This window comes from Bufo gargarizans, chromosome 2 (genome assembly GCF_014858855.1).
Source record: "Bufo gargarizans isolate SCDJY-AF-19 chromosome 2, ASM1485885v1, whole genome shotgun sequence".
NCBI lineage: Eukaryota > Metazoa > Chordata > Amphibia > Anura > Bufonidae > Bufo > Bufo gargarizans.
Window position 1 is genome coordinate 520,098,319 of NC_058081.1, and position 12,118 is coordinate 520,110,436.

Below are 12,118 nucleotides of genomic sequence, written 5' to 3' on the forward strand. Positions count from 1 at the left end.
CAACCACTCGTCGGTCTGTTGTTCTATACCCCGCCACAACTCCTGCACGGTGTGGAGCCTGTCCCCCAAACACATCAGTTTCAGAACGGCCTGCTGACGTTTACCCCTGGCTGTGCTGAAGTTGGTGGTGAAGGTCTGTCGCTGACCGGATGAGGAGGTGGTAGAAGAGGAGAAGTAAGCCAAGTAGAAAGAGGAGGCAACAGGAGGCAAAGAATGTTGCCCTGCGATCCTTGGCGGCAGAAGGACGTGCGCCAAACAGCTCTCCGCCTGGGGCCCAGCTGCCACTACATTTACCCAGTGTGCAGTTAGGGAGATATAGCGTCCCTGGCCGTGCTTACTGGTCCACGTATCTGTGGTTAGGTGGACCTTGCTACAGATGGCGTTGCGCAGTGCACACTTGATTTTTATCGGATACTTGGTTGTGCAGGGAAGGCACGGCTCTCTTGGAGAAGTAGTGGCGGTTGGGAACGACATACTGTGGGACAGCAAGCGACATGAGCTGTTTGAAGCTGTCTGTGTCCACCAACCTGAATGACAGCATTTCATAGGCCAGTAGTTTAGAAATGCTGGCATTCAGGGCCAGGGATCGAGGGTGGCTAGGTGGGAATTTACGCTTTCTCTCAAATGTTTGTGAGATGGAGAGCTGAACGCTGCCGTGTGACATGGTTGAGATGCTTGGTGACGGAGGTGGTGGTACATCCCCTGTTTGCTGGGCGGCAGGTGCCAACGTTCCTCCAGAGGCGGAGGAAGAGGCCGAGGCGGCAGCAGCAGAAGAGGCCGAGGCGGCAGCAGCAGAAGAGGTAGCAGGAGGGGCCTGAGCCCTTTCTTGGTTTTGAAGGTGCTTACTCCACTGCAGCCTGTGTCTGGCATGCAGGTGCCTGGTCATGCAGGTTGTGCTAAGGTTCAGAACGTTAATGGCCTCGCTCCAGGCTCTGATGGCACAGCGTGCAAACCACTCAGGTTTTGTCGTCAGCACATTGTGTGAAGAAGTGCCATGCCAGGGAACTCCTTGAAGCTGCCTTTGGTGTGCTCGGTCCCTGGTGGCGGTGGCCAGTAGCAGGCGAACTGTTTTGGCGATGGCTGCTCTGCCTTTGCACCCTGCTCCCTCTTTTGCTACGCTGTTGGCTCGGTCTCACCACTGCCTCTTCCTCTGAACTCTGAAAGTCAGTGGCACGACCTTCATTCCATGTGGGGTCTAGGACCTCATCGTCCCCTGCATCGTCTTCCTCCCTGACCTCCTTTTCGGTCTGCACACTACTGAAAGACGCAGCAGTTGGCACCTGTGTTTCGTTATTATCAGAGACGTGCTGAGGTGGTATGCCCATGTCCTCATCATCAGGAAACATAAGTGGTTGTGCGTCATGGGGAAGGGCTAGGTAGATGCCCTTGGGAAACCCTGCCAGCAGATTCTTCAAACAGCATAAGAGACGTGATGTCAGCAGTACATAACAGTGTGTTTTATAACTCGCCGCCGCTGTTCTCTTAAAATAAAGACGTATAATATGCTAATGAGCCTCTCAGGCATGTCCAAACTGCGGCCCTCCAGCTGTTCCAAAACTACAACTCCCAGCATGCCTGGATAGCTTACAGCTATTAGGGCATGCTGGGAGTTGTAGTTTTGCAACAGCTGGAGGGCCACAGTTTGGACATGCCTGCTAGGTGCTATGAGGACATTGCTGCAGCACCTCGAGGCTCCTTCTATTCACCCTTTGGCAGTGGCAAGCCCATGTCCAGTTGATTGACGTCCGAGTTCTCCTCTTCGTCCCGTAAATCCCGCATCTGCGCTGAATACTAAACGGGACGGCGCAGGCGTGGGATCAGGGGCGTTACGATCGCGGTGCGACAGCGACCAGAGGTGGAGGCGGGACATGGGCGTGGCTGGATGCGGGACATAGGTGGGGCCTGGAAGGGGGCCCTCCCTCCCTTCTGTTCGGGTTTGGCTTGAAGAAAAGGTGGCAACCCTATTACCTCATAATATACACACAAAGATGCCACATGGCGCATGCTAATGAGCTGATTCGAGTCCGGCGCTATGTCATTGGGTCCAGTGCATATTTCATTCAGATCTATAGCCACTCCCCTGCCCACCTGCTGCTGATCCCTATGGAAACAAACTGTCATTAAGCAGCAGGTGGGCGGGGAGAGTCAGGAGCTCATGAATATTCATGACTCATCATTATCAGCTGGAGCTTTTCAATACAAGATGTTGGCAGATTGACTGGGTCAATTAAATAAAGTGACCCAGCATTTTGCTAAAAGAATCAGCCACTTATTTATGTTGCCCTTAGTTAGGACACCATAAAACTGGTGACAGGTTCCCTTTAAATAGAGGCTGGGTCACATGCTGCAGTTGGCCAATCACAGCCATGCCAATAGTAGGCATGGCTGTGATGGCCTCTTGGGGCAAGTAGTATGATGCTTGTTGATTGGCTGCTTTGCAGCCTTTCAAAAAGCGCCATAAAAATCGCCGAACACTGAACCCGAACTTTTACGTAAATGTACGGGTTCTGGTGCCGAAAAACCTACAGTTCGGGTTCGCTCAACTATAGTCCTGACCAAGTTTTCACCCCCAGTAGAAGAGGAGATAATCCAGACTGGGCCCCATAGCAGTCGCATGGTCTGCCGCTATGATAGTTACGCCCCTGCCCCCATGTAGTGCTGGAAGAAGAGCACCATGCTCTGGTAGATGTTGTAGAGTTGTTTGCTGCATCCCCCGTCAGAATAAGCTATCAGGCAGCCCTGTGCCAGCAGGCCGGTGGGTGTGCAGTCCAGCATGACAGCGGCATGGAGAATGTAGTGCAGAGCGTAGGTGTACAGCACAAAGGAAGGTGGCATGGTGCCGGGTCTACCTCACATCAGGTTACACATTTATACCCTACACTGCATCTGGCACCCAGCAACACGTGAGGGGGAGGGGCTGGAGTGGAGACCCCATGCTGCTGGCAGCTTCATTTCATTAGTACACACCGCATTTGTTTAAGCAGTGACCGCTGTCAGATGGGACTACTTCCATTACATCACTAAAATACAGCGGCTGATCAGGCAAAAGAGAAAACCGTAGCATGCCGGATCTGTTTTGCCTGATGACACCGGAAAAACAGATCCGGTATTGCAATGCATTTTTCTGACTGATCAGGCATTTTTCATCATGATCAAGATCCTGATGCTGCAGTATTTCCTCCATCCAAAACGCCGTTCAATGACTGAACTTAAGACATCCTGATGCATCTTGAACGGATTTCTCTCTATTCAGAATGGATGGGGATGAAACTGATCAGTTCTTTTCCAGTATAGAGCCCCTGTGACGGAACTCAGTGCCGGAAAAGAAAAATGCTAGTGTGAAAGTACCCTAACACGTGGATTTATGTGCAGAAATGCAACAAAAAACAGCACAAAAAGCTGAATAAACTACACTGCTGCGTGAATAAAGCCTTACACTGCAGCACACAGACGTGATCCTTGACTTAACACTGTGTTGTGGAATCTGAGCCCCAGGCTGCAGTACTGTGCCTGTCACACACTGGAGCGCACAGCTATGATCAGCAACTCCAACTTAGGCCCCATGCACACAACCGTAGTTCGGGCCAGCATCCGAGCCGCAGTTTTTGCGGCTCGGGTGCGGACCCATTCAGTTCAATGGGGCCGCAAAAGATGCCGAGAGCACTCCGTTCCATGTCCCCTGCCCAAAAAATATAGCATGTCCTATTCTTGTCCGTTTTGCGGACAAGAATAGGCATTTCTACAATGGGCCGCCCGTTCCGCAAATTGTGGAAGGCACACGGGCGTCTTCCGCTTTTTTGGGGATCGAAAAAAACGGAACGGCCGTGTGCATGAGGCCTTAGCTGAAATTCAACTTCTGTCTTAACAGAGGTGCAGGCTACTGCCCTGTCATTCCACCGTGCTTTACACTGAAGCTCTGCAGTTCACATTGGCTGCAGTCTATCAGCAGGCGCTCAGCAGCACACTGGCCACTTTCCAAAGGAAATAATATAATAGAGCTGATTCCCATTATAATGGGAACAGAATGCTCACAACACAAAGTAAAACAATGGTGGGAAAAAAAATATAATGATTTCTTGGTTATATCTGCTCCTAGAAAAGTTGGGTAACAACCAATATGGCTTCCATTACAGCCTCCCAGGGCTCATCTTGCAGTTTTTTATGACTTTCAAATGGCAGATCTGCTTCCCTATGTGGAAGCATGGTACAGGAGAAGTGACTTAGGAAGGGAGGTGCGTGGTTGCTCTAGCTACTATGGAACTACCAGGTCCACGGCTTGAGGGATTCCAGCCTTTAGATGCCGTGGTACAGCACAACCATGGCATCTAAATGGTGGCGTCCAGGTTAAGACTAGCTCCCCCGTGCAGCGATCGGGGAAGACGGTCATTCATTCTAATTCGCTGAGTCTCTCTAAAGAGACCCAGTGTATTAGAGCTGCAGTTCTGATGTTGGCCAGCAGGTGGCAGGCCAACATAGGATAACAGCAATTGGAGTTTATACTGTAGTTCTATGGAAATACAGTATAAGCTGTAAGAAATCTGAGTGCTGCATATTGTAGCCTCCTAGAGGGAGGGGCTACAAAAAGTGAAAAAATATAACATTAACAAATTAAATTGAATAAAATGTGATCAAAAAGTCACAGACACAAAATGGTATCAATAAAAACTACAGATCGCTGCGCAAAAAAATCAGCCCCATACATCTCTGTAGACATAACTATAAAAAAAGTTACGGGGTCTGAATATGGTAAATTTTTCTCTAAGTTTTTTTATTTTTTTCAGTATTAAAACGCAAGAAAAACGATACATATGTGGTATCGCTGGATTCGTACTGAACAGGAGAATAAAGGGCATAAGTCAGTTTTACTGCATAAAGAAAGCTATTAAAAAAAAAAAAAAAAAAAAAAAAAAACTGTGGCAGAATAGTTTTTTCCCCCCAATTCCACCCCATCTATAATTTTTTTTCCCTGCTTCCCACTACATTCTATGCAATAATAAATGCCTAGGCAGCAGTGCGGGTGTAACGTTATATTTCCCTACCTCGTGAGGTTTCCCTACCCTCGTCACTTCCGGTCATGATGTGAGGAGGTGTGCCGCGCAGGCGCACAATGACGGGTTAGGGAAATTTCACAGCAGAGTGCGCATGCGCCGGCAGTTAGGATAGGGAAAAATTATGGGCCAGTGCGCAGGCGCGGTGATCGGATGGATGTTCTCAGCTGGACACTGGCCGACACTGCGCATGCGCCCAGAGCCTCACCAGCGGTTAGGGAAGGGAAAAATGACGTACGGGCCAGTGCCTTTTTCCCTACCCTAACCGCTGGTGAGGCTCCCAGCGCATGCGCAGTGTCCAGCTGAGAACTGGCCCATAATTTTTCCCTACACTAACCGCCGGCAAGGCTACCGAGGCATGCACACTCTGCTGTGAAATTTTCCTACTCCGTCGTTGTGCGCCTGCGGGGCGCGGCACACCTCCTCACGTCATGTCTCACGAGGTAGGGAAGTATAACGTTACACTGGCATCAGGAGCGACATGGTTAGCGGGGGAAGTATAACCTGTATGAGGTGCCTGGATAACCCCTTTAAATGGTGGCATTGGAAAGTACAACCTGCCCAGCAAAAAACACGACCTCCTACAGCTATGGAAACTGAAAAAAAAAATATATATAAATAATTATGACTCCTGAAAGATAGGGAAGAAAAATGAAAACCAAAAAAAAACCTCAGGTATTCAAGATGCAACTTTATTCCCTTAGGAAGGTTGTAAAAACAATCACATGAACAGTAGCACTATACATTATGGAGTACCAAGATGGCTGCAGCAGGCTTCACTCTCTAGTATCCGGACTTCAGTGACCTGCGCCCCCAGTGTTTCCCGTTGCTGTGTGGAGTCCGTATACCTCCGTGTCCCCCCCCGGTATTCCGCTCACACGTCACTGCCATCCATTATCCGACCCACTTCATTACACAATAATAATATAAATCCCTGTGATGTGGAAACCGTCCGCCCCGCTCTACATCCCGACATGCAGTGCGAGACAGTGTGGGTTCTGATTGGCTAGCGCCTGAAGGCGGGAACAGGGAGCGGAAACAGGCACAGGCGGTGGAGACAGCTGTTACAGAGGGAGAGAGGGTGGGTGATTGTATGTGTGTGTGTGCATCATAGTTCCATATTATACTCCTATAATACAATGTATGTACAGAATTCTTCAATATAGTTCTGTATATACACACTATACTCCCGTATAAAGCGTTATACTTCCATATACTGTATATGAATGTTAGTCATTCCTATTGGGTATGTAATTCCCCTAATAATACTAATACATACATTGATCCCCTGTGTAATAAAGTATATGTGCATTATATAAAACTGATATGTACTTTATATACTTATACATTATAGTACAGAAACCCTTTTACACACCAGATGCACTTTTTTAGGGTCCCTTCACTTTTCCGAGACCAGTTGCCTTCACCTGAATGGGGCTTGCAAAACTCCATTAAAATGAATGGAGCTGATTTTCTGCCACGGAAAATTCTGCAACAAAATCCACCAAGTGTAAAAGCGCCCTAAGGGCTCATGCACACGACTGTATGTATTTTGCAGTCTGCAAAAAATACGGATGATGTCCGTGTGCATTCCATGTTTTATGGAACAGCTGACCCCTAACAGAACATTATTATCCTTATCCGAAATGTGGACAATAATAGGACATGTTCCTTTTATTTTTTGCGGAACGGACATACGGAAACAGAATGCACACGGAGTAACGCTCTTCTCTTTTTCTTTTTTTTGGTACCACATACAGTCTGCAAAAAAAAGGAATGGACACGGAAAGAAAATACATTCATGTGCATGAGCCCTAATGGTGATGGTTCTGTTCCCATTAGTGGCCCCATTGTGGAGAAATTAGACAAAAAAAAAAAAGTGAACTCCATTGCTTCAAACTGTTGCATAAAAATAAAATAAAAAAAAGTACAAAAAAAAACCACAAAGGTGCTAGTTTTTGTAAATCTCCACTAACCTCATCGTCGGTAAATGATAACTGCCTAAATAATAACTGGACCCCATTCTTATAGTTTTTTGTTGGCTCTGATTTTCAGCTGGGGATTGACAATGTCTGTGGGTCAGACAGGAGACAGAATGAAACCAGGGCAGATGGGATCTAATGGAGGTGGATCTGCATCTTTCGGACAGGTAGCTTTATGTTGGTTTTCCCAAACTAACTTTGGCGCAAGTATGACTTGCTGATGTTTGCAGCATAATCACAAGGGTATTTTATCCTGCTCACTTCTGATATTATCCTTTCATATAGTACAGCAGGAGTCTCCCAACCTGTGGCTCTCCAGCTGTTCCAAAACTACAACTCCAAGAATAACCTGACAGCTTCACTGGGCCCGTCTGGACACTATCACGCTGGGTTCACACCTGAGCGTTTTACAGCGCATTCAAACGCTCAACACATGAAAACCAATGCTTCCCTATGGCCCTGGTTCACACTTGAGCGTTTTACAGTGCGTTTGAGCGCGCTGAAAAACGCCCTACGCTCAAAAAAGTTCTTGAGCTTCTTTGGGGCGTCTTGTCGCGTGTTCCTGTACATAGACTTTTGGGAACGCGCGACAATGGGCGTTCGCTTGTCTGTGTGTGCAATTGCAAACGCCCGTACAATCGCGCATACAGAGCGCTCTATCGCGAACGCTCAGGTGTGAACCCAGGGTCAGGGTATGCTGGGAGTTGTAGGTCCGCACCAGCTGGTCAGCCACAGGTTACTAACCGCTGGTGTTATTGTTTTACCCTGTAATGTCTTCAGTGTGTGTGTGTGTGTGTGTGTGTGTGTGTGTGTGTGTGTGTATATATATATATGTATATGTATATGGTGCTTGAGAAAGGCTCAGTATTGGAGCCGAAACGTTGTACCGCAAGGTTGATTAAAGACTAATTTTACTTCTTCAAGACCGGAGTGCCGTCCTTTTTCTGGATTTATATATATATATATATATATATACATTTTTTTTTTTTTTTGCAGCATAAGTACACTGCAGAGGAATATCAAGCCATACAGAATGCTTTACGTCAGAAGCTTGGACCAGAATACATTAGCAGCAGACAAGCAGGAGGAGGTCAGAAGGTAGGTAATGGCTGTCTTATAAAATACTGTCTAAGGCAGTGGCTCCCAACCTTTCTTACCTTGAGAGTCACACTCAATGCTGAGACATGGTGCATGCCACACAGAGATTGTAGAAGCCATATAACCAATATGGCAGCCCCTACTGCCCCCAACCCCTTGATTACTGATGGCTACACTCAGCCCAGCAATCTCTCACTGTCCCCAATTATTGATGGGCACACTCAGCCCAGCAGCTCCTCACTGTCCCCAATTATTGATGGCCACACTCAGCCCAGCAGCCCCTCACTGTCCCCAATTATTGATGGGCACACTCAGTCCAGCAGCCCCTCACTGTCCCCAATTATTGATGGGCACACTCAGTCCAGCAGTCCCTCACTGTCCCCAATTACTGCCAATGAGGTCTTCCTTAGCAGCTCACGCCAGGCAGAGGGAGAATGCAGGCTTGGATGCAGGTAACACGAGAGGTGGAATTAACTAGCTCACTAGCAAGCAGCTTCACCTACACAGAATGCTGTGACGCTGGCCAGCAGCAGGTCTGTAAAGGCGGTGGAGTCCTATAGTTAGGCATAGAACAGCGGGTTATGACTCTTGTACAGGCGTTATTACGACCTCTGGCAAGCTAAATGTTGAATATGTGAAAACATTGTATATTTACTGCCTTTTCAGGTTTGTTACATTGAAGGACACAGGGTGATCAGTTTGGCCAATGAAATGTTTGGATACAATGGATGGTCCCATTCTGTAACTCAGCAAAATGTTGGTGAGTGTCGGTAACTTTGTATCTAACGATTATTAACCCCTTAACGCAAAATGCCGTGCATGTACGGCGGTGGATGCATTGCCAGAATGCATTCCGCCGTACATGCACAGCGGGCTGATCGGGCGGGAGCAGGAGCTGCCCCCGCCCGATCATTGCAGGGGTCCGGCAGTCGCTGGTAGCCGGGCCCCTGCTGTATCTGGTGTTTACAGCGATGCCGGCGGATTAACCCCTTCTATGCCGCGGTCAGCGCTGACCGCGACATGCAAGTGGTTTGCGGCAGGTGAAGGAGCGATGTGTGACAAGGCAGTCTGATTCCGTGCAGAGGCTGCCCAATGCCTTGCATCGGGACCTGCCATCTATGGGTGCCCAGGAGATCCAGCCTGCGTCTCCTAGGCCAGCGGTCCCCAACCGCCGGGCCGCGGCCCAGGACCGGGCCCTGGGAGATATGTTGCCGGGCCGCAGAGGAGAGAGGAGCGCAGACGCCAGGCGCATGCGCGGCCGACGCGTTCATCTTGCCAACATTAGTGGAGACGGAGGGAGGGACGGAGAGAGGGAATCCCTCCCTCCCATGACGCGGCCGCTGCAGAGCCCAATACAATGAGCGGGCTCTGAGGCGCCGCACCACTGCCACCAATGAATATGTCTCTAATATTAAAGTAGGAGGCGGGACGGGGGAGGGTTTACCGCTGCACCGTCTCAGCTAGTGCGCTCGGCAAACGGCAGCAGCGGCAGCCTCCTCCTCCCCTTGACACTTGTGTTCTCAGACCAGTCCCCAGCCATTAGTGATCCGGAAAGCACAGGTACCCACACACTGTCCCACAGATGGGGGTCACCTATTATTAATCTGAGGTACATGGTGCTATTACATTAGTACCCCATGTACCTCAGATTAAAAGTATGTGGCCCCCAAGCACATCATCAAATAATGGGCAACATTGGGTAAACCATTAATATGAGGTACACATAATGAGGTTTCTTACTATTAATGTGAGGCACATGCAGGTCCAAATTGATAAAACAATGTGCCTCATATTAACAGCATGTACCTGATGCCATTAACCCCATGTTGTCCATTATGTTAAGCGTGGTACTTGACGAGGTTGCTATTAATATGTGGCACATGGTTTCATCAATTTAGAATCCATGTGCCTCACATTAATAGCCAGTAACCTTATCATACTGTGGTACCCAACACTAGCCTACACATTAACCCCATGCTGCTCAATGTCCATTATGTCAGGAAGTACTTGCTGGTGTTACTATTAATATGAGGCACAAGGCTTTATCAATTTAGACTTTGCTTCACATTAATAGCAAGTGACCCCATCAAGTACCTCCTCACATAATGGGCAATTGATACTTTGCAAAAAATAAAAAATACTCACACGTTAACCCCATGCAACATGTGGTTAACGTGTGAGTATTTTTTTTCTTCATGGTATCGAATTGGAGTTGCAATACTTTTTTTTGGAGTCACATTTAAATAATAAATGTAATCGTTATATAGTGTTATATATCTTAATATGCACCTTGTGTTTTGTCGTGCGCGTGAATCAGTCAGCGCTGACCAGCACCCCCATAAACCCCGCCCACCCCCTAAGCCCCGCCCCAGAACACCCGCCTCCTGTATATGAATAAATGAGAGATTAAAGGGTCTACCTTCAGAAACTGCCGCCGCCGAGCGCGTCCCTCCAGCCCGCCCATCTCCTCCTGAATATGATCCTCCTTGTGAGCGTATGTATTCTGCGCATGCGCAGTGAATGTCTGACCGCTTCCTTGCTCAGACATCTCCACTGCGCCTGCGCGATGACGCCATAGTGCTCCGAGGAACAGGCGCAGTGGAGATGTCTGAGCAGGGAAGCTGTCAGACATTCACTGCGCATGCGCCGAATACAGGCGCTCACAAGGAGGATCGCATTCAGGAGGAGATGGGCGGGCTGGAGGGATGCGCTGGGCGGCGGCAGTTTCTGAAGGTAGACGGAGCCTCTAGGTGCTAATGACGCCCCCATAGCACCTAGAGGCTCATTAGCATATTAATAAAAGTTCTTTTTTTAGCAAAACGGCTGCCCCAAAAGCAATTATATTAGGATGGTTGGGCAGAGCAGACACTAGCGGATCGCTAGTGTCTGACAGCTAAATATGTGACACCGAAGTGGTAGAAACCCTTTAAGCTTCTTTGGTGGCGCAGTGGCCACAGCCCCTCCCCTCCTCTTGTCCCCTGTCCTTTCGTTGGCGGCAGCAGCAGCAGCACAGGGGGAGGAGACACTGCTTCCTTCTCCCCTGTGCTGCTAAGGGGAACACGGAGAGCGCTGTCAGCAGCGCGATCTGTGTTCCCCATACGCTATCGGAATATCGGCAAAATAGATGCCGATACCGATAGTGGTCAAAATCCTCAATATCTGCCGATAATATCGGTAAATCCGATAATCGGTCGATCCCTAATATATATATCGCATGATCCACCCCCTCTGACCCTCTGATAGACACCATAAAAAATAAAAAGCATTTTTTGTCACCTTACATTAAGTTGGCCTCCACTGTAGATAGCCTCATTGCTGCCATCCGTGACACCTTCCAGGTGCAGGATGATTCACCTTCCCCACTGACCACTATCCTTTTTCCATCCAAAACAGGCCTCGAAGGTGTTTCCTCGCCATAATGATTTTTGGGTGGTGGTTTCTAAGGCTTGGGATCATCCAGACACGTGTTTTTCCACCCCTAAAAAGCTGGATGTTTTATATCCATTCTGAGCGGATTGTGTATCCACATGGGCATCCCCTCCTAAGGTCGACCCACCAGTGGCACGGGGTCATCTCTCCTGTTCCCTTAGCAGAGAGGTTCAAGCGGTTCTGCTCGAATATTTTTGTGGTCCCCAGAAACAGATTCCTCCGTCTCTAGCGGTTTCGGATGGAATCCCTTCGTTCCGTAATTGCTCCTCTACAACGGGGGGAATTCCCTTCGGCCGTAGATATCCAGGACGCATACCTTCACGTCCCCATCGTGCGGAATCATCAGCGCTTCCTGAGGTTTGCAATTGGAGACTATCATTACTAGTTTGACGCCCTCCCGTTCAGGCTGGCGACTGCGCCTCGGGTCTTCACAAAAATTCTGGCCCCTCTAATCGCCCTGCTCCGTTCCAGAGGCATCTTCTTTATGCCTTATCTGGAGGACATTCTCATCAAGGCTTCCTCTTTCACCCAGGCGTCAAACAGCGTAAAGATCACGCTGGA

General features: G+C 48.7%; 1 protein-coding gene across 4 annotated transcripts in view; it reads left to right on the forward strand.

Moving 5' to 3' along the window:
* The first annotated feature begins 6,087 nt into the window (after positions 1–6,087).
* Positions 6,088–12,118, forward strand: part of RAD52 (RAD52 homolog, DNA repair protein) — an 89,751-nt gene continuing 83,720 nt past the window's right edge. For all 4 annotated transcript variants that reach the window (XM_044277989.1, XM_044277990.1, XM_044277992.1 and 1 more), the window contains exons 1-4: positions 6,088–6,129; positions 7,104–7,197; positions 8,027–8,128; positions 8,795–8,888. In XM_044277989.1, coding sequence (XP_044133924.1) covers positions 7,117–7,197; positions 8,027–8,128; positions 8,795–8,888 — 277 coding nt within the window. In that variant the 5' untranslated portion in view covers positions 6,088–6,129; positions 7,104–7,116. The remainder of the gene's footprint in view (positions 6,130–7,103; positions 7,198–8,026; positions 8,129–8,794; positions 8,889–12,118) is intronic.